The sequence below is a fragment of the Cervus canadensis genome, chromosome 9 (assembly GCF_019320065.1).
Source record: "Cervus canadensis isolate Bull #8, Minnesota chromosome 9, ASM1932006v1, whole genome shotgun sequence".
Taxonomy (NCBI): Eukaryota; Metazoa; Chordata; class Mammalia; order Artiodactyla; family Cervidae; genus Cervus; species Cervus canadensis.
The window spans coordinates 17,915,718-17,938,963 of record NC_057394.1 but is presented as its reverse complement, the minus strand read 5'-3'; the positions used below and the strand labels follow the sequence as shown (position 1 = coordinate 17,938,963).

At 45.7% G+C, this 23,246-nt stretch overlaps 1 protein-coding gene across 1 annotated transcript in view; it reads left to right on the top strand.

Moving 5' to 3' along the window:
* Positions 1 to 7,751: 7,751 nt before the first annotated feature.
* The window catches only part of LOC122447590 (ATP-binding cassette sub-family C member 4-like), a 134,194-nt gene continuing 118,699 nt past the window's right edge, over positions 7,752 to 23,246 (top strand). The window contains 3 exon segments of the mRNA XM_043478288.1: positions 7,752 to 7,822; positions 17,628 to 17,738; positions 18,292 to 18,412. Of these exon segments, the coding sequence (XP_043334223.1) occupies positions 7,752 to 7,822; positions 17,628 to 17,738; positions 18,292 to 18,412 (303 nt within the window).

The window sequence follows — 23,246 nt, the reverse complement described above, 5'->3', positions numbered from 1 at the left end:
AGGCGGATTCTTTACCACTGAGCCCAGGAATCACCTGTCACTAGAGGATAAGACCAATTTCCTCACACCCCCAGGGGGCGCTAGTGGTAAAGCATCTGCCTGCCAATGCAGGAGATCTAAGAGATGTAGGTAGGGGAACAGACCTTAGAGGAGGAAATGGCAACCCACTCCAAGTATTCCTGCCTGGGAAATGCTATCCTCTGTCCACGGGGTCCCAGAGAATCGTCACGACTGAGCACACACACACACCTCAAACCCCAGGCACAGGAAGGCTCCAGTCACAGGCATGTGCCAGACCCGTGCTTGGCCAGTGGCCTGGAGCTCCCTGAGCTTCCCTGTGCAGGAGCAGCTCCTGAAGTTACTGCCGAGCTGCTCATCCTGTTACAGTTCCCAGGGTTTCCCTCCCAGCAAGCTCATAGGGTTGTGCTGAACTAGCACACACTGAGGCTATAAACAACTGTACCTGGATGAGGAAACAGAGTAAACAGTGATTCTTCAGGAGCAGGAGTGTGCGTTTCTGTGTGCAGGGTGTAGAGGAGGTGCTCATAAGTTTGTGCTGACCTAAGGCGGGGCTCCTGTGAAACCTCCAGGGAAAACTGTGCCCCACTGGTGGCCACACTGTCCAGGTGAGCAGTGTGCAAAGACCGTGGAAAGAGGGGCCAGGAAGGCCTCACATGGGGCAAAAGGGGTCACAGGCCCCCACCTCACCCACCTTATCTACACCTTATACACAGAAATGCACACTCCTGCTCCTGCAGAATCACTGTATCAGTTTACTCAGTTTCCTCAACCAGGTACAGTTCTTTATATCGTCAGTATGGCAAAGGCCAGGGGTTTGTAAACTTGGCTACAGGGGAGTTGTTTGAAATCCCAGTGCTGAAGCCTCATCTCAGTTAAATGAGAATCTTGGGGGAGGGGAGGCAGGAGTCAACACTTTTTAAAACCCCACAGATGATTCCACCCTGCAGCCAAGTGAGAACCGTTGTTGAAGGCAAAAGATCTCGTGTCTTCCCAAATGGCAGCTGCTTTCATTGCTAGAAAGTGTGAACAAGTGTAAGTTGCTCAGTTGTGTCTGACTGTTTGTGACTCCACAAACTATATAGCCCACCAGAATTCCATGGACTTCTCCAGGGAAGAATACTGGAGTGGGAGGCCATTCCCTTCTCCAGGGAATCTTCTCAACTCAGGGATTGAACCTGGGTCTCCTCCATTGCAGGCAGATTCTTTACCATCTGAGCCACCAGGAAAACCAAAGATGGCTTGACTTCTTCCTATTTTGTTACCGACCCTCCCCAGTCAGACCCCAAAGGCCAAAGGGTTCCTTCTGCCAGGTGTGTGTGTGCTCACTCAGTAATGTCTGACTCTTTGCAACCCCATGGACTGCAGCCCTCCAGGCTCCTCTATCAGTGGGATTTCCAGACAAGAATAGTGGAGCGGGCTGCCAATTTCAGCTCCAGGGGATCTGCCTGACCCAGGGATCAATGCGAGTCTCCTGCACTGGCACCGCTAAGCCACCTGGGAAGCCCCTCTGTCAGATATGGCTTGTGTCCATAGAATGTGCTATAGGACAGGGTTTCTCCTAAAAGCACCCCTGGGACTGCTGTGTGTGATTCCTGTCAGCTGGGGGATGGGTGGGTTCTCACAGGACAGGCTCAGCTGTGCTGCCCGTGGCTCCAGATCATAGTGCTGGGCCAGCATCTCTGCACACGGCCCCCTGGCCGCCCTCTTGAATCACAGGTCCGGGCGCAGAGACTCTGCACACGGCCCTCAGAGCTGAGGTGTCGGCACAGCCATTTCACACGAGGGAGTCTCGTCCGAAGTACCAGTTGCGAGGCTTCTGCATGAGGCACCCTGTGAGCAAGTGAAACAAGACTCAGCACAAAGGGAGAGATAAAAGGGAAACTTCACTTCATTATCCAGATTCTGACTTTACTCACAGGGAATGGTTGATCGGCTTTATCAGTGACTGTTCCTTCACAGCCCAGCCTCCCTGAATATTAAGGGACCCAGCTTACCTTTAATGACTGTTTCCTTTGTTACCTTTGGAGATAATCTTGATGAAGAGAAAGAGACAAATTTCTCTTCTATGTGCGAAAATCCAAAAGGGAAGCTATTGATATAATCAGTTTTGTTTTTTTACCCATAAGGTAACTCCCTCTTGGCTGGGGCTTGATGTTGCTTCTGTAATAAGTGGGAGTCTGTGGTGCCCTTCATTTGAGGAAGACAACCTGGTATTGGTTAAATGGGAAAGGGAAGGGCCTATTCATCAGGATACACAGAGAACCAGGTCTGGACTCCTAGATGAGAGGCTGACACAGCCTCATCACCCTGGAAACAGTGTTTCTATGATTGTGAGACAGGAAGGAAGGGGGCACAGATATTGAGAAAAACAGGATCCCACAAAAACTGGCTTGAACCAGCTAAAATCAAGATGGCATTGAGTATGGTGTGACCTCTGACCTCTAATTTATTACACCTTCATTATAACACTAAAATTCACTCCTGTCTCACCATGACAGCTGCTGTGATAGTTCCAAGGCTGACCATAGAAAGCCAAAAGTGATACCGAAGAGGCGGGTCTGGCTTCTTGTGCTCAAAAGCCAATAAAGAGGCCAGGTTGGTAGAAAGGAACATTTACTTTATTTTGGATGCCATATGTGGTGGGGGGGTGGGTGGTCACCTGTCCAAAGGCTGACTGCCCACTCCCTTGAGAATGAATGGACAAGAGCTTTTATAGACAGAGGGAGAGGGTAACGTGCAGAAACAGCAGAGTCAGCGCTGACAGTCATCTTGAGATTGGTCACTGGTAGTCTGACCAGCTTCATCTTGATTATTTTAAGTATAGTTACTCTTCAGTTCCAGGGTTGGTTTATTCCCATTTCTCAGGGTCCATTCTCAGAACTGTGGCAGCTTATGTCATGGCTACAGTCTGATCATCATGTATTTCTTTTACCTGGAGGGGTTTTCAGTACCTATAAGACAGCTCACAGAATACAGTTCAGAATATTATCTATAGCCCTTGGGAAGGAATTAAGAGGTCCTTGACTACAAGGAGATCCAACTAGTCCGTCCTAAAGGAGATCAGTCCTGGGTGTTCATTGGAAGGACTGCTGAAGCTGAAACTCCAATACTTTGGCCACTTCATGAAAAGAGTTGACTCATTGGAAAAGACCTTGATGCTGGGAGGGGTTGGGGGCAGAAGGAGAAGGGGATGACAGAGGATGAGACGGCTGGATGGCATCACCAACTCGATGGACATGAGTTTGGGTAAATTCCGGGAGTTGGTGATGGACAGGGAGACCTGGCGTGCTGCGATTCATGGGGTTGCAAAGAGTCGGACACAACTGAGTGACTGAACTGAACTGAACTGACTATGCTTAATGACTATATTATTATTATTTGGTCTCCTTTAACTGTTTTTCTTTGTATCTGCATGTTTGCACTTCTGGGATTAAACTTATTCTTTTACTAAAGATTTTCAACAGACAAAAGGCAGGCAAGGACCATAGGGTCCTGCTCCATTTCAAAAGTGTGTAGTGGTTCAGTTCTTGAAAATCCCTGCCCCTTCCCTGGAATAGCAAGAACATTCGTTCCGCTTATTATCGTATGAAATTACCCAGCCATGACAACTAACACCCAGGGTCCTCTCACCTTTTGAGAGGGTCCATATTTTGACTATGGAGTGTGTGTCTCCCTGAATAAATCCATTTTCATTCTACTTCAGCTCTCTCTTCAACTCTCTCCCACAGGAAGCCAAAGACCCTCACTTGGGAGCTGGTCCCTGGTACACCCACATCTCCCAAGATGAGATATTTCCTTCTCCTGCATCACTTGTAATGTGGAGGAAGAAGAATAGGGACTATAAATCTAACCTGATTATAAAGCAGATGATCTAGTTTTAGGAAGAGTTCTTATTTATCTTCCTGGTGTTGTTTCTTAAACTTTACCAAAGTCTGGTTTCCACTTTTCTGGGTAAATGTTTTTTAAAATGTATTCTGTTTTTAAAATCAACTCTGCTGTGGGATTTTAAAGGAAGGATGTAACTGAGTTCTCATCTGCTCCCCAGATGGACGGCACATGCTTCATCACCCTCTATGGCATTCTCTCATCCTGGTTCACAGACTCTGTAAGCCTGCTACCTCCCCCTTTCTGAATTTTCCAGACCCCAAGTGGGAAATCAGGTTTTTCTATTTTACTTGTAAGACAAGATGATGGTATGGGAGGCTCCTCTGCAAAGCAGCCAACTCACCTGGCTTCTAGCAGGAGGTAAGGAACCAGCTGTACCTGGGGGGGTGGGTGTTCTGTCATACCCTGTATCCCCCTACTTTGCCCTTGCCTGGGAGGTTGAGGATGGTGACCACTGGGGACAGGGGTCGCCAACTCTCTACCTCTTGTCCCCAGACCTTTGCTCTCCTCTGACGGGTTTCAATCTCTCTTCTCTGGAGGAAAATTTGGTTGGTTAAGTTTTCTTGCAAACTGTGCTCTTTATGCGAGCACCAGTAGTCTTTAAGCTATAACCTCAGGGATTCCATTTTCATTCCTTTAGCACAAGCATTCATACCATATCAAGGACAATTAATATAATATTCTGATAAAATATCTTGCTATAATAACCTCCACTTACTGAACAGCCCTTCTCCATCAGAAATTACAACAAGCACTTGCACATAAACAATAACTCCATGAGATAGTTATTACTTTTGTTTTTTAATTTTGGCTTTGTTGGGGCTTTGTTGTGGCACTCAGGACCTACATTGTATCATGCGAGATCTTTCATTGTGGTGCATGGACTTATATGGAACGGGCAGGCTCAATAGTTTCGGTGCTCAGGCTTAGTTGCTCTGCTGACATGTGGGCTCTGAGTTCCCTGACCAGGGATTGAAACCAACTCCCCTGCGTTGCAAGGCAGATTCTTAACCACTGGACTACCAGGGAAGTCCCAGATATTACTTTTTAATACCCATTTTACAGACGAGAAACTGAGTTCAGAGAACATGTGTCACTCAGCTAGAGGTGAAAGAGTCACCCCTGTTAGGAGGTGCCCTTCCTTATTTATCTGACACAGCTTCTGGGAACCTAAGAGTTTCCAGTTTTGGGAAGAACCAGGTATAAAGAAAAGACACATGTTTTAATTCTACTTATAAAGTGTAATTTACCAAATTGTTGTAAGTCATCATTAGCTTGAGGGAAAGGATTTTTTCATGTTAGGAAAAACTTAACTTAAATCACTAATATTTTAGACAAAAAAAATAAAATTTATAAGCATATTCTCCAGTTCACTCAGCAACTAGTCCTTTTTGTTCATGGTTTTATGAAGGCATCAGGTTTTCCCTTGCTGCTGCTGCTGCTAAGTCGCTTCTGTCGTGTCCAACTCTGTGCGACCCCATAGACAGCAGCCTACCAGGCTCCGCTGTCCCTGGGATTCTCTAGGCAAGAACACTGGAGTAGGTTGCCATTTCCTTCTCCAATCAGGTTTTCCATTAGGACTCCATAATTTCTTACAAAGTTTAGCTTGTGGTTTGAAACTTATCAGAAATCTGTACTTGTCAAAAGTCCTTCCCATGAATCTTCTTAAAAATGAAGCACTTTTACAAACACATGAGTACAGCAACAACTGTGTGATGAAAGACTTCTTGCATACACGTGCATGCCGTATAGGTTAATAAACTGTTTTTCTCTTGTTCATCTGTCTTACATCAGTTGAATTTCCCAGGTCCCAGTCAGAGGGCCTAGAAGGGTAAAAGGAAAAAGAATTTTCTCCTCCCTTACATGGTAAAATATACATAACACAAGTGAACTATTTTAACCATTTTTAAATGTACTATTGTGGGCATTGATTATATTCACATTGCTGTGGAGCCATCACCACAGTCCATCTCCAGAGCTTTTTCATGTTCCAACTGAAACTCTGTGTCCATTAAACACTCCCCACACTGCCCCTCCCCCCCCACCCCCCCCCCCACCCCCAGCAAACACCATTCTACTTTGTGTTTCTCTGAATTTGACTAGTCTAGGCCCCTCATATAACTGGAATCACAGTATTTGTCTTTTGGTGACTCAGTACTTCTTGACACCGTGTATGTACTAACCAATACTAACCAATTCTCCAACTCACCAGACATAACTGTGTCCTGCAATTTAAGTCAGTTCTGACACTATCTGCCTGGAGTTAGTGTTAGACCTCATCGTGGGTTAATGACTCAGTCCCACAAGACTGGCCCTTCTCTACTTCAGAGCCAGTCATGAGTTCAGGTGGTTACCTGTTCTTCTTATGAACTGATCATAAATCAGAGTTCCCATTACCCCCTCCTTGGGTTTGGGAGTGGCTTACAGCTCAGGAAAGCAATTTACTCAACTAGATCACTAGTTTATTATAAAAGGATTCAAGTCAGAAACAGCCAGATGGAAGCGATGCAGAGCAAGGTAGGGGGAGGGGAGGGGCTTCCAAGCCTCTCCAGGTGAGTCACCCTCCCAGCACCTGCACAGGTTCACCAGCTGGGAAGCTCTGTGAACCTCATCCTACTGGTTTTTTATTGAGGCTTCAAGAAACATACTTAGGCAAGGTTGATTAAAGCATTGACCATTGGTGGTTGAACCGTTTCCAGTCCCTCTTGTCCCTGGACATGGGCGGTGGGCTAAAACTGCCAAGCCTTTAATCAGGTGTTTGGTTTTTCTGACAGACAGATGCATTCACTAAAACTCAGGTGTAGTTGAAAGGGGCTTGTTACAATTATCAAGATATTTTTTCACTCTTAGAGCACCTAAGGGTTTTAAAAGTTGAGCCAGCAACAGCATGAAGACTAAATAAGTATTCTAAGTCACAACATAACAGTCTTCAAGGTTCATCCACGCTACAATACGTGTCAGAATTCCCTTCGTTTTTAAGGGTCAGTGATACTCCACTGTATATTTATACCACACTTTGTTTATTCATTCCAGAAATAATACTTTTGAATGCACTTATTTTCTTCATATATATTCATATGGGCTTCATCTATGGGAAAAAGGTTTGAAGTTCTTTATTTCCCTCTTGTACTGATACCCGCTTATTGGCTGATTTAAAATTTATTTATTTGAGGGATAAACAAAGTAAACCTTGACTTGCTTATGTACTTTTCTCTGTGTTTAGTTCACTGCTGAGTAAGTGTCCTTCATGCCAGGAGAAGAATGAGCTGTGGTCTTTCCTTTTCCCTCCTCTTATCAAAACAGGATTCCTCAGGGCCAGCCTAGCAGTAGGACAGACACTAGGGAGCCTGGGGCTGTCATCCAAGTAGCCTGGCAGCTTTGTGCCGGTCATAAGTTCTCACCTCCACTGGCCAGTACTGGCCACTAGCTCAGGGTATCTCGCGGTGGGGTGGGGTCTATCCCAGGAAGGACCCCCAGGGTCCTGCTGCATTCCAGTTGGAGATCTTCCCACAGCGCCCTTGTTTGGTCCTGATGAGGGCAGCGTGCCCGGAGGGCGGGCTGCTATCTCCTTCTGCCAGCTTTCTCCGGGTCTTCACCACAGCTGAGGGGCGTTTCTGCAGCAGCCTGCCCCTCCCTCTCCACCTTCTGGTTGGGGGTCCGGGCTCAGAGCACGCCCTCGTGTAGAGTTTGCAGCCCAGTGCGGGGCGCCTGGGGTCCTGCTCCCCGCGCCGTGAGGTTCCCCCACCGCCTCCATCAGCTGCGCCTGCGGCCTCACCTCACATCTGCGTGTGGCCCCGGCTGCCCCCACCCCACGCCCCCGGCCCGTGCGGGTCCAGGCTGGCAAGATGCAGCCGGTGTCCCTGGAGGAGAAGCCCAACCCGCCGCAGAAGGCGAACGTCTGCTCCCGGCTGTTCTGGTGAGCCCCGCCTGGGCTGAGACACGCCGCCGCCTCAGGGCCAGTGCCTGACGCTGCTGACCACTCTCAGGGGCTGAGGGTCGAGGGTCAGGGCGAGGGAGCGCTTTCCGATGGCTGCTTGTAGCAGGTGGGGTCTCCCCACGCCGGCCGCGGGGTTCCCTGTCTGCGCCATCTGGGTGAAGGGGTAGCAGGAACGGGAAGAGGGACCTGGTCGCGGGGCGCAGGGTCTCCCTGCCTTGCAGCTCGCTGCCCCGTCAGCTTCCTTAGTCCCGGGGGAGCAGGAGGGGCAGCGGGAGCAGCAGGCAGGGAGGCTGAGAACCCAGGCTGCCCAGAGGGGGTCACCGCCAAAGGGAGAAGGACCGGACCCCAGACATCCATCCTTAGCCGGCTTCCCCAGGACAGCTCCGGATTCGTTGTTCTGAAATAATTCGCACCCTTTCCCGGCTAAATGGACAGCCCTGAACAACTTTCTTTATCTAATTAGTGCTCTGCTCATGTTGCCATCTGCCAATAATGTCCCCAGCTTTCTCCATATTCTTGAGGTGACAGCTGAGTTCCAACCGCACCAGGCTCCCTTGTCACTGTGTCTATGACCATGTCTCCCTTGCTCCCTCTGTGTGCATCTCTCACTACATTCCAGTAGCTAGTTGTGACAGATTTCATGTGTGTAAAAAAACAGTTTTTAAAAAATGACCGGGGACATGATTCTTGAACCCATTTTGCTTTTATCTGGGAAAAATTGAGAGGACTGGAAGATGTATTTGACCAGCCCCTTTTCTTACTGTGAATCTCTACTTCCACTTTTGAGAGTCACGCTGGGGATGGGGTCCCTGAAGCCTGTGGGGTCTTATCTGCATCTCTAGCCTTTCCAGAAAATGTGCAGGGTCTTGATGCAGGTGATCCTGCCCAGGAGTCCTCTGGTTCTGAAACCACTGAGGGGCCCTGAGCTGGGAGGAAACACACAGGTGAAAAGCAGCTCAGAGAGGTGAAGCTCTTAACTGAAGTTTTCCATCTAGTAGTTGGGACCACTAACTAGGTGGGCCGGAACCTTTGGGTTCAATCACACTTGAGTGATTATCATATCTTTTGTTTCTGGACCTGAAACCATCCATCTTTTCCACAAATTCTGATATTTCCTTTTCTTCACATGGAAGGTCCTTGGGGATTCCCAGGAAACAGAAGCTTCTGTGCTTGTTCTGATGGTGGTGTATTCAGTGTGTGTAACTACATCTCTTGGCCATTTGGTGGCCCTTAAGGAAAGAGGGCCAAGAAGAGAAAATATGGGTGTATGCTTCCTTGTTGGCTGAGTGGTAAAGAATCCACCTGCCATAGCAGAAGACCAGGAGATGTGGGTTTGTTCCCTTGGTGGGGAAGATCCTCTGGAGTAGGGAATGGCAACCCACACCAGTATTCTTGTCTGGGAAATCCCATGAATAGAGGAATCTGGCGGGCTACAGTCCATGGTGTTGCAAAAGAGTTGGGCATGACTTAGTGACTAAACAACAACCACAATAAATAATAACAAAGTAGAGACACCTCCCTTTAACTTCAGACAGGGCAAGGGACTCTTCAGGGCAAGGCATGCTCTATTTGTGGATTTTCAAAATGTGTGTGCATGGAAATGGGAATGTGAGGACTTCTTATTGATTTGGGTAGGCACCCATTTCCAATTTTTCTGCTGAAATGGAAGGAGCTATTACCTCTTATTTAACATGTGAAGTCCCTGAAGCAGAGAGATTGAGTAACTTTTTTAAACACTTTTTATTTTATAAACTTGTGGCTCAGCTGGTAAAGAACCTGCCTGCAACGTGGGAAACCAGGGTTCGATCCCTGGGTTGGGAAGATTCCCTTGGAGAAGGGAAAGGTTACCCACTCCAATATTCTGACCTGGAGAATTCCACGGACTATATAATCCATGGAGTCGCAAAGAGTCAGATACGACTGAATGACTGTCATTTTCATAGCCGATTTACAATGTTGTTATAGTTTCAGGTGGACAGGAAAGGGATTCAGCCATATATAAACGTATATCCATTCTGCCCCAGATTCCAAGAGGTTGACCAGGTTGCCTACCAACACACAGCTACTAGTAAGAGTTGGATCCCAAACCAGGCAGTCTGGCTTCCTAGCCTGTGTTGTTGTGGATGTAACTGCAGTACTGAGCTGCTTCTGTTGAGATTCTTGTTCTTAAATGGAGGGAGAAGGTGATTCCAAATACACCTTTGGTCTTGTAGGTGGAGTTTCTCAAGGGAAGTTCTTAAAGATCTTGTTGTTGGAGATGATGCACGTGAAACGTCTCTATTATCAAGCTTTGGGCGGCTGTTCTCAAATATGGCTTTCAGACTTGCAGCATCCTCCTCACCTGGGAGCTTGTTAGAAATGCACATCACCACCCCCCTCCCACCCCTGCCCCATGCTCCTTCTAGACCAGTTCTGTAAAGTTAGAAACCCTGGGGATGGGTTTCTCCAGGAGATTCTGATGGAAGGTAGAGGCTGGTTTCTGCTTTAAGCCACTCCTCCCATTGGCATTGTTCCTTCAGTGTTAACTTTTAAAAAGGGATCCAGACTTTGTGAAGTTAATTGGTGACCACAATTGCCATCCTGTATGTAAAGTCTGAGGTACCCTCGTGATTTCCTCATGTCCCCTACTCACTGTCCTGGGAAATTGAAATGAGCACAGGCAGGAAGTGCTGCCCAGAGACAAGGCCAACCTTGTGGAGAAAAACTGAGTTTTCATCTTCTCATTGGGTGTTGCTTTTCTTACATTTCATCTGCTTTCTCAACTTGTAAATGATGCCAATAACTAGCTTATTGTCTTTATACAAATGACCTCAGTGGGGTTTTAGTGTTTTCATAGCACAGGTAGGACTTAGAGTCTATGAGAAGGCATACATTATGGCTATTGGTAATGTGAATTTTAAAAAAGAATATATATTTTTCTATTTCTATAAAAAACTTTATGGAAGAAGAAGGGCTTCCCAGGTGGCCCAGACGTAAAGAACCCACCTGCCAATGTGGAGACACAGAGACATGGGTTTGAGCCCTGTGTCAGGAAGATCCTCTGGTGTAAGAAATGGCAACCCACTCCAATACTGTTGGCTGGAGAATCCCATGGTGGGCTACTCTGCAAAGAGTCAGACATGACTGAGCACATAGAAAAAGAAGAAGAAAGGAACAAGGATTTTTTTTTCTTTTTTTTAACCAGGTATACTTGCTGATATTTTGGTTATTTCTTAGTCTTTCCCCTAGAAATTTTTGTGCATATTTGCACATGCACAGTTGTTTTTTTAATCGAAATTATAACTCATGGTTTTTTAGCATTAATTTTTATTGTAGCGTAGTTGCTTAACAATGTTGTGTTATGCACACTTTTCTATAACGTTGAATATCTTTGGATCCTAATTCCTTCTTAATTTTCTATGGTTAACGTTTATTTATAGCATTAAATAATGTTCAAAATGTGGCATTTATTTTTTAAACTTTTTATTTTGTATACAAGTATATCCAACTGACAATGTGATAGTTTCAGGTGGACAACAAAGAAACTCAGCCGTACGTAAACATGTATCCATTCTCCCCCAAACCCCCCTCCCATCGAGTCTGGCACATAACATTAAGCAGAGTTCCCTGTGTGATACAGTGGGTCCTTGTTGGTTATCCATCCTGAATACAGCAGTGTGTCCATGTTCCTACTAAACTCCCTAACTATCCCTTTCCCCCATCACTCTCCCTGGCAACCGCAAGTTCATTCTCTAAATCTGTGAATCTGTTTCTGTCAAAATGTGGTATTTAATTGAAATTTATGCAGTCTTTCACTTTTGTTTAACACAGTTTATTGCTAATTAGGATGTGATGCATATCTATGACCATATATTTTGGTGCATCTGTTCTTTTTCCAAATTCCCAGAAGTTGAGTAATTAGTGAAAGGCTGAATGGTTTTCCATTAGGTTCAGATCAATTTGCCCTCTTAACAGCTGTTTGTGAGCTTATTTCCTTGTCACCTTTGAGTACCTGAATTACGTTTTTTTCCTGGGCCTAAAGTTAAAAATAATTCAAAGAGTTTTAATTTGAATTTATTTGATTTATGTGTGCTCAGTCACCTGTTCCAGTTTGACTGTTTGCAACCCCATGGACTATAGCCTGTCAGGTTCCTCTGTCCACGGGATTCCCCAGGCAAGAATACTGGAGTGGGTTGCGGTTTGATTTGTAGAGATGGAAGATTTTTTATGTCTATTGACCATTTATTTGTGTTTCTTCAAATGTCTGTTAGTAGAGTATTTTTCCTATAGAAGATTTATAGTTTTGAAATAACTTGTAATCGTGCATATGATACTTTTTCAGATTTTAATTTGTTCTTTAGAGGTTTTAAATTATATATCATTAATTAAAATCGAGCTTTTCTTTTTGATTTCTCTTGTTGCTTTTGTAGTATGTGTTTTAAAAATCCTAACATCATCTAAATCTCTGTGTTTAATTTTAACTTTTTTCTTACTTTAACAGTAAAGGCAGCTATAATTTTTTTAGTTTTTGATGTAAGATAGGCCCCATTTTTTTCTAAAACAGCCCATTTTCCCATTATGGTTTATTGAATAATTCTTCTTCCCCATTATTGGAAATCAGTGGCCTAGTTTATGAACTGTGTCCCTCTGGGGACTGGACTGTCCAGTCTGCTGAGACTCTCCCTGGCCATGTCCCTGTTGTCCTCACTGCAGCCTCTGGGGTGAGCTCTGGTTTCTCTCCACCCTCATCCCAGAGCCCAGCAGGCTGGGGGTGAGTGCAGGACCTGTCCCAGGGATGAGGTGGAGCCGGGTCTTGGACCAGATGCACTTGACCCTTCAGGGACTGATTACATCCTTGCTCTGCTGACACTGGCCGCCTCTCAGTGAACTGTCCCCTTGCAGAGTGAGTGCGGATGTGGAAACTGTCACTGGTGTCAAGGCAGACTCTCCAGAGACTCTTGTCAGAGAAGCTGATGACTTGAGGGGTATGTGGACTGGCTGAGTGCTGAGATGGTTTAGGGAGGTTGATCCTGTAAGGCCCTTAGTAACTATCGATTGTGAATATATAGAAATGTTAAATTTCAAACTAGGATTCTTTGCTCCATTTTCAGAATACCACTTGTTATTCTTCATTAACAGTCAGAAATCCACATGTTGGAGAAGGAGGCTGGGTGAGCTCTACAGGGCTGTTTCTCTGGCCTTGACGTGTTCTCAATAATGTTTAGTTTGATGAGTTTTGATAATTTTATACAATATCCACAGCTTCAAGCAAGAGGTAGAACATCCCAAAGGTATATTCAAATTTACTGGTATGTCCTTATGGCAAAATAAACTTCCTAACAAATTAAAGTTTATCACCTGTAGTTTATTCTTGATTTTTTTGGTCTTTATAGTTCTGCATCTGATCAGCCTGAGACAAGTGTCCTTTCAGATGTGTCAAGTGGATAATTTGCCTTTCGGAGTCTTCCATGGGTCCCCCAGTCATGTTGATCCCCTTCCTTCTGTTGACCTGAACAAATAGAGTGTCATATATTTCTCCAGCAAAAATGGGCTTATTCAGAATCAGCAGAGAATTGCAGTTTGAGGTCTGCATTTGTGGAGAGCCAAATTTAAGTCCCCAAAGTTCCAGGGCTGGAGAGCACTTTTATAGAGGGGAAGAAGTTGGGAAGGCTCTTTCAGAGTCCATGGCTTTTCATTGCCTGTGTCCTTGCCAGGAAAGGAGAGAAGTCTTTCCTCTTCCTGTTGGGCACTGATGTTTTTATAACCTCATGTATCAAACTTTCAGAGGCTCTCTACTGGGGACCACATGGGATTACTCGAGCACTCTGTGGTGGTGATGACTGCTGTTTGTCTGGGGGGACTTTGTCCTGTTCAGAGCATCACTGACCCTCTCAGCATCCCAGGGAGGTGTTCTCTTCAGGTGTTCTCCCCACTTTCCCAAGGTCACTACTGAGAGGTTCTGTGGCTTGTTCACGGTCATATAACAAGGAAGTGGCAAAGTCTAGATTCTAACACAGGAAGACTTCCAAATGAGGCACATCAGGTACCATTTTTGTTTCTGATTAAATTTTTTAAAATTGTGGGAAATGCACACAACATAAAATTTATAGTCTTGACCATTTTTAAGCATGCAGTTCAGTATTGTTAAGTCTATTCATATTATTGTGCAGCCAATTTCCAGAACTCTTTTCATCCTGTACTGCTGCTGCTGCTGCTAAGTCACTTCAGTCGTGTCTGACTCTGTGTGACCCCATAGATGGCAGCCCACCAGGCTCCCCTGTCCCTGGGATTCTCCAGGCAAGAACACTGGAGTGGGTTGCCATTTCCTTCTCCAAAGCATTAAAGTGAAAAGTGAAAGTGAAGTCGCTCAGTCATGTTCGACTCTTTGAGACCCCATGGACTATTAGCCTACCAGGCTCCTCCATCCATGGGATTTTCCAGGCAAGAGTACTGGAGAGGGTTGCCATTGCCTTCTCCGCATCCTGTACTAGTGTGCTATTAAAACACTAACTGCCCAGTTCCATTGTCCCCAGGCCCTGGCAACCCCAGGGCCACTTTATTTCTCTTTGAATTTGACTTCTCTGAGGACTTCATGTAAATCAAATAAAAAAATCTTTGTCCTTTGTGATACACCATTTTACAATCCCACTGTCAGTGTGCAGATTTCCAGTTTCTCTACATCCTTGCCAACACTATTTCTTCTTTTTTTTTTCCATAGTAGCCCTCCTAATATGCATGAGCTGATGTCTCATTGTGGTTTTCATTTGCATTTCCCTCATGATTAGTGATGCTGAGCATCTTTTCCTCTTCAAGCAGAATTTTAAACAGGGTCTTTTATGGGCTTCCCTTGTAGCTCAGATGGTAAAAAATCTGTCTGTAATGCAGGAGAACCTGGTTCAGTCCCTAGGTCAGAAAGATCCCCTGGAGAAGGGAATGGCTACCCACTCCAGTATTCTTGCCTGGAGAATTCTGTGGACAGACCACGGGGTCACGAAGAGTCGGACACAACTGAGTGACTAACGCTTTCACTTTGGTGGCAGGGTGTCATCATCTGGGTAAGTCCCAGTGCTGATTCCCTGAGCATTTTCTGTAGGGGACAAGTGTGGAATAAATCACCCAACATGTTTCAAACCTGCTTAGTGGTAAAGCTCCTAGATGTGCACCATTGTTTTGGAAGGAAACTGAGACCTAGAGATGTTAAAGGTCGTAGAACTGCTGAACTGGAGTGGAGACGTTGGAGCAGAGGACAGCTGTGGCCCTAGGTGCTCAGCACCACTGCTGGGACTAGAGTCCAGTCTTCTGACTGCTGGACCAGGGTTCTTTAGAGGTGCCAAGGTACCCAGATTAGCAAAATCTGAAGTTTAGTCTTATTGCTTCTTTAATGAGTCATGGATATTTATACATTCAATAAATATTTCTTGAGCATCTGTACCCATGTTGTCCTAGGAATAACAGGATAAAAGAAATGTGATCTCTGTTGTTGTGGTTATTCAGTTGCTCAGTCATGTCCGGCTCTTTGCGACCCCATGGACCAGCACACCAGGCTTCCTTGTCCTTTACGGTCTCCCGGAGTTTGCTCAAACTCATGTCCATTGAGTCAGTGATGTTATCTAACCATCTCATCTTCTGCTGTCCTCTTCTCCTTTTGCCTTCAACCTTTCCCAGCATCCTGGTCTTTTCCAATCAGTCAGCTCTTTGCTTCAGGTCGGCTGAAGTATTGGAGCTTCAGCATCAGGCCTTCCAATGAATATTCAGGGTTGATTTCCTTTAGGACTAATTGGTTTGATCTCTATCCATGGGTTATTATGGTCTGGTCTTGGAAATTTCCTTACCCTGGCAAAATCAGTAAAATGGTGTTTACCTATGGGCTGTCTCTGCATGCTAACTATTATCATCTAAATAATGCATGATTGATCTGAATAGATTTTTTGGCGAGATCATCTGTACAGTTACTGTTTTTTCCCCTTTATAATAAATAATTACAGAGCAATAAGTTGAGATTATGTAAATATCATCTTCTGCTTCAAACTTTCAACCAGTTTTTAATTTCTATTGATGATTTTCTTGACTTGATTGTTCCTTTTTAATTTTTTTTTAATTATTAAACATTTTTATTGTGCAGACTTATAACTTTACAGGACTAGCAGAATAAAAAAGTGTAAAATATCAGTAAGCATATAAATTTCAGCAGTCCTTTGGACCAGCACTTGATTTGCACAAGGGACTAAGCATCTATCTAGAACAGACATGTCTTAGAATACACAGTTTATAGATTGAATCACAAAACAATTTCCCAAGTGATTTTCCTCATATAAAGGTAAATATCTTGCACTTAAAAATTATTCAGTATAGTACATTTTCAGTTATATACACAGCTTAAAATAAGTGATTACTCCTCTTATGTTTGTTTGCATTTGTTTGCAAGAGCTTTCCTTTCTCTCCTATTTATGTAGCACCACAGATTCATGGATTCTTTCATTATTTACTGGGTTAAGGTTCATTGCCATTTATTTGTTTTGATGTTCAAAGTATCCCAGATTTTTCTAGCAAGAGCCATTCAAGCTTCTCTGTTCTTCCTACACATCCTCATGATTCCTTATTTTATGGCACAAGATGTCCCAGACCCATCTTGAGTTTCTCTGCCTGTTGGTCTTAGCCTGTAGACAGTGAGGTTTTTGCCAGGATTGCCTGGGGCTCTGCTCACCAGGGCTCATACTAGATATGAGCAGCCCCCACAGAAATTCTCCTTTTGTAGTCAGTGCTGTGGCTGGACCGGCCCTTGTGGTTCTTAGGATTGTGAGACATGTCTCAGCAACAACCATCAGGGAACTTTGAAATGCCAAGGTATATCACTCACATGTCCTGGAGGGTACAAGGCACCCCTGGGGTGACACAGCGAGATCCTGGGTAGAGAGAGAGCGCTCATGAGCAAGCTTGGACTTGGGGTTCCACCTTTTTGAGGTTGAGGGTGGGATGTCTAGGATTTTAAAGTTTCACTCTTTATTGGCGAATTTAAAAAATAAGAGTGGGAATTAAAGTGCAGGAAGGGAGAATTGAACAGTCAGTGAGATGGTCTGTTATCAGGTCAACCAGAGCTTTCTAAAAGTGGGAACTTCACGGGTGGGGTGGCCTGGCTTTTTATCTCGTTGTGTAGCTGTCATGTGTTCACCAAAGATGGATGTCTTTGACATGGATGTCTCCAAAGCTTCATGTCAGGCACTTATATTACAGTGTAAAAAAAAAAAAAAAAAGAATTATCACATGCTGACACACACTGCCCCAGTTTTGGAACCAGCCATTTCTTAGTTGGTTCCTTTTAGGGAAGATGGTATTAAAAGCCAAGGTCTGGGTGAAGGGGGCCAAAGGTCACAAACTTCCACTATAAAATGAGTCAGTTATGGGGATGTAATGTGCAGTATGGTGATTATAGTTAATCCTACTGTTCTGAATATTTGAAAGCTGATAAGAGACATTAATATTTCTTACAAGAGGAAAAAAATTGTGATTGTGTATATTACTCCAAACCCCAAGATCAGGGGGCTAGAATGCTACCAGTGTGTCATTGCTTCCAGGGCCTCTCAGAGTACAGAGTTAGGGACTGTGTGTATGTATGTGAGTGTGTAAACACTTATCGAATTATTCCCCCGTACCTCTATATATTAAAAATGTAGTTTTTTGTTTTTATTTAACAAAGCCATAAATGTAGGATTCTAATTAGAGATGTGTAATTTGGATGTACAATTGAGCATCTGAGCAGAGCAGAGAGAATTTGGATATATGTCACTGTCCTTTTAATTTTTAGCAGGTGGCTAAACCCCTTGTTTAAAATTGGTCATGAACAGAAATTAACACAAGATGACATGTACTTGGTGCTTCCAGAAGATCGCTCCCAGCGCCTTGGAGAAGAGCTGCAAGGGTGAGCACAGGCAGCAGGGAGAAGAGGAGGGAGAGTGAGAATTTCCACATGGGGCTAAAGTTGTGTGTGTGGGGCTTTGCCTTCCTCTGGGTTCTTCTGAGCCTCCTCCCCTGGCACTGCACGCACACCCCCTCAGACTGGCCCTGGGCTTAGCTGGGTCAGCCCAGCTAAGGGAGCTGGGGGAGCCCGTGTTCCCTGTGCATCTGTGGACATGAAGGGAGCCCACAGCCACGGCCCTGGAGGCCAAGCTCTGTCCCTGGAGGTGGGGTCCCTGGAGGAGGGAGGCTGCCCCCCTGAGTGGCTCATGACCTGTGAGTCCAGCAGAGCTTGGAAGGAACTTATTTCCAGAATTGGGACTTTTCCTCCTCAAAGCTTTTTGTTCTGGTGCTTCAGGGTCTGCACCGCTCATCTTTCAGGAGCCCTGAGCGCAGTTAGCCACCATCTACGGGGCCCCACAGAGCGCCCAGTAGTGAGGGCCCATCTCCCACTCAGCCCCTCCCCCGTTTCCCTGTGGTGAACACGCTGTTCTTCACTGTGCTGTTTCTCGTCGCAGGTACTGGGATCAGGAAGTTTTGAGAGCCAAGACACACAAACGGGAGCCTTCTTTAATGAAAGCAATCGTAAAGTGTTACTGGAAATCCTGTCTAGTTTTGGGAATATTTACATTTCTTGAGGTAAAAATTTTTACATACTGTGCGTTGCTTCTCAGTGTATGCAGATCAGTACTGAGATGGATGCAATGGTGGGGAGAGAGGACAGCGGTTTGTCACAGGATAAATCTCATCATGATGTAGCTCAGTGGTTGTGTTTATTTTTAGGATGGACAGATGCTTAAAGGACTGAGCCTCCAGGGGATTAGTACTAAGTTGGCCAAAAGTTCCTTCAGGTTTTCCGATAACAGCTTATGGGAAAGGATGGCACTGACAAGACAAGACATTTTATACCATATTAGGACATTTTTGGAGAAGGAAATGGCAACCCACTCCAGTGTTCTTTCCTGGAGAATCCCAGGGATGGTGGAGCCTGGTGGGCTGCCGTCTATGGGGTTGCACAGAGTCAGACATGACTGAAGCGACTTAGCAGCAGCAGGACATTTTTAGTGCTCAGTACTTGATATAAATGCTGAAAGTGATCCTTGAGAAAAAGATCCTACAACCTCAAGGAATATGAGCCTCCTGGTTTGGAGGAAGTAAATTTGGATCAGAGCCCAGTAACATAAGGCATTTTATAGGTGCTCAAGCAAGTAATTGTTAACTTGCCCAGGTCACACCTGATAAATGATTTCCTAAAAAGGGGTCCTCGCTTCTTCTGTTCTTGTGGAACAGAACTCTGGGCCCTGCATCTGGGCAGGAGCTGCCAGAGCTCCAAGAGCACACCCTTCCCTGGGCTGCACCCTCCCCGTGGGCCAGGTCACCCAGGCCAGAAACCCCGTGGGGAGGAGCTCCAGCTGCACCATGAATTCATGCACCCTCTATGCTGGTTTCTTCCCCTGGTTGTGGGAGCAGATTCCTGGTTGAAGGGGGTCCTGGTAGCCTGGCATTGGCAGAGGGTGCAGGAGGGGAAGTGCAGGGCAAACCAGAGGCAGAAAGCTGTGAGGTCAGTGACCTCCGTGACCCTGAAGATCCTGAGTCAAGATCCCCCAGAGGACAGTCCACCTGGGGACACAGTGCCGGCAGCCCCCTGTTCTGGCTGACCTGCTGGAGGCCTGCTGCAGACCCCCTGGGTGGCTCGTGCTCTCCGTGGTCCCTTAGCGCTGCCTTAGGGACACGGGCGGGCTGTGAGTGTGTGAGCAGGAGGATGGAAGATGCAGCTGCTGTGAAAGGGGGGTTTTAGGTGGAGAAGGTGTGAGCTGTTGTCAGTCCATTGTGTTGGGGTGAGGTGGGTGGGCCAGGTGGTTTACAGGTGGGCGGCGTGGCTCTTGTTTAAAGGCTGTGCTGTACTGAAGGGCACTGTGGGCAGTGGGCAGCTGGGCAGGTGAAGTCCACCCCACTCAACTGGAGAGACAGAGGATCTGTCAGCTCCCAGGGGACTGGGTGGTCCTGGGGGATGGAGTTCTCACTGATGTCAGGAGAGGATTGGCCATTGTGCCAGAGGGTGGACAGGTGTGTGGGGCAGAGTGCTGCCTTAGAGAGGGCACTAACCACTGAGATACTGTACTGCCTTGTGAAGGGTGGGGTGGAGTGTTGATTTCACAGTTGTCCAGCCCCAGTAACACTTCCTGCTGGGGGTCCAGGAAGGCCAGGCCTGGGGGCTGCATAAGGTGCAACTGGTAGAGCCCTGGCCCCTCTTTCAGGAGGCTCGTTGTTGGGCGGTCATGGCAGAGAAGTGGGGAGTCGAGGGCCTGGTAAATGTGGGGGCTCCTCTCAGTAGTAGTGCTACAAGTACTAGTGGCAGTAACAAGGGGTCGTACTGGGTAGTACTGGTGGTGGCAGCCGCAGTACTATTAGTAGTGCAGCAATAGCAATAGTAAGTACTCGAAATAAGTTATGTATCAGGAACTGCTATGAGCACTTTATGTGTAATAACATTTTTATTCTTTTGGCTAACTCAACAAAGTTGTAGGTGTCCTATTACCCCCATTGTTGAAGAAAGGACTTTGAACCCAAGTGATTACATAGGTTGCATGTAGTTACAGGGAGCTTAAAAGACAAAGTGTGGTTCCATTTCAGGCACTCTGACTTACAAGCCTGATCATCTGAATGACTAAGAGCTTGTCCAGGGTCAGGAAGGCTTGTATTTAGAGCTTTGTCTTCAGGGTCTCAGACACATGCATCCTAAACTTTGTTTCAGTTCAGTTCAGTTGCTCAGTCGTGTCTGACTCTTTGTGACCCCATGAATTGCAGCACGCCAGGCCTCCCTGTCCATCACCAACTCCCGGAGTTTACCCAAATTCATGTCCATCGAGTCGGTGATGCCATCCAGCCATCTCATCCTCTGTTGTCCCCTTCTCCTCCTGCCCCCAATTCCTCCTAGCATCAGGGTCTTTTCCAGAGTCAGCTCTTCACATCAGTTGACCAAAGTATTGGAGTTTCAGCTTCAGCATAAGTTCTTCCAATGAACACCCAGGACTGATCTCCTTCAGGATGGACTGGTTGAATCTCCTTGCAGTCCAAGGGACTCTCAAGAGTCTTCTCCAACACCACAGTTCAAAAGCATCAATTCTTCCGCGCTCAGCTTTCTTCACAGTCCAACTCTCACATCCATACATGACCACTGGAAGAACCATAGCCTTGACTAGATGGACCTTTGTTGGCAAAGTAATGTCTCTGCTTTTTGACATGCTATCTAGGTTGGTCATAACTTTCCTTTCAAGGAATAAGCGTCTTTTAATTTCATGGCTGCAATCACCATGTGCAGTGGTTTTGTTTAAGGGTAATAAATACGATGCTAAGAACTTCCTGGAGCAGGAAGTCAGATTTGGGATCCTAACTGTGGGTAGATTTCAGGTGACCACGTCCCCCAGGAGCCAGATTTGACTAGGATGTTGATGCCAGCAACAACATCATGCTGTGGTCAGATAAACCAGGAGCCTTTTAAGAAGCCAGCTTCCCCTTATTACCATCCCTAAGTGGTGATAATTTTAGATAGTGGAAGATCTAAACTCTGGATTCTCTAAAACATGAACACATTTACTTTGTGATGTCCTGCCCTCTTTTAATTCCTCTGGTGGACAGGACGACTCATGGGTTACCCATGGTTTCCAGATCGTGCTGTGACCAACCAATCCTGGCAGTACCAGTAGGAAGAGGCAGGCAATACCAGTCCATGGTGAGGATTCTGGGGTTAGGATTTCAAAGTGTGAAACCTCTGTCCTGTGAGAATTGAGGAGTGATCATAATGCTTGGAGAAGCCAGTACCAGGCTAACGTTCAACCTGGAGCACGTGCAGGTCACCCCTAATTAGAACAGAACAGCCAGCGAGTTCTCAGCACCCTGGCCCCTGTGTGCACACCCATGGGGACCTTGGGTGGGAGAACAGGCCTCCACCTGTCCAGGGCCCTCAGGGTGGAGAGGAGGCGCCTGAAGACTCTTCTTGGACCAGAGAGACAGAGACCACTCCCCAGGTCATCAGGGCTTCTCTCGGAGAGATGAGGTCTCCACCTGCTGGTGTGTAAGTGGGGTGACCCCAGAGAACCAGAGTGGGTTCACCCAGTCCCTTCCCCTGAGAGAGGTGGAGTGACCAGGGTTTATGTCCTCTTCCCGAGAACCTTAGAAATGGCCTGGCCTTGTCTAATTACTGACCTTTGTCCAAGGCCACTTTTGCTGGTTGTCTCTGCTTTAGGTGGAGAATGTAGGAAGCACATATTTGTGTAAATCTTTGGAGCTCAACTGATGAGCAGGAAGTAACAGAATCCTCTGCGTCCCACAGTGGGCTTTATGCCTGGACTCAGGGCTTTGTGCCTTGACTCACTCCCGGAGAGCTGAGCGGTCTTTGCATTTATTTCCCGACCTTTTCTTCCATGTGTACCTCACTCTGCTCCACCCAGGAGGCTGAGGAGTGGCTGCTTGTGGCAGAGGTACTGTGGGCTCAGAGCAACCGCTGAGGACCACACGGAAAGGGAGAGGAGGAGGGGGCACTGAGCCAAGCAGACAGAGACCTGCAGAGCAGACCTGCCCTGCTGATTCTGAGAGCATAGCATTAGCCATCAGATGTTAGTAATATCCACAGTGATTACCTTGAGACATATATGAGGGTGATGTTTTTCAATTCATTTTTTAAAAAAATCTGTGTTGTCTCATTGAAAAAAAGTTTTAAAAATTTAAGTATGATTGACTTACAATATTATATTAGTTTCAAGTGTATAGCATAGTGACTCAGTATTTTTGTATTATTTTGATTATTTTGATAATTAAATATTATTTTGATTATTAAATGATCACCCTGATCAGTCTAGTTATCCTCTGTCACCATACAAATTTTTCCAATGTTACTGACTGTATTCCCTATGTTGTACATTACATTCCCATGACTTATTTATTTTATAATTGGTTTATGTCTCTTAATCTCCCTCACCTATTTCACTCATCCTCCAATCCCCCTCAATCCATTTTCTTTAAAAAATCAAAGAAATAGATGACTCCTTTTTTAAAAGATTACTTTCTTAATGATGCAAAAATAAAAATCCAGCTTAGAAGTGAAACTTTTAATTACATTCCAGAAAAGTTGGCTTTTAGAAGTGACTTTTCTCAAGAGATCTCATTCTACCATAATGGCCTGTAAACAGCAATGAGCTTTCTAAGCCCTTTGTGCAACCAGCCTCTGCCATTAAGGATAGAATGCGTCTCTTCCCAGGACTCCTGTCTTTTGTGCATACTGTAGAAATCCTTGTTAATTTTTTGCTTTCTGATGTGACAAGATGTTTCTAGCTTATCTTTACACAAAAAAAGCTGTGCAGCCTTAAGTACAAATTTGCCTCAACCCAGGAATCTTCATGTCTCCAAGCAGCCATGGCTCCTTCTAGTGGGAAATGGTGTTTAGAGACTATGGTCTGGGCACTAGGGATGCTCA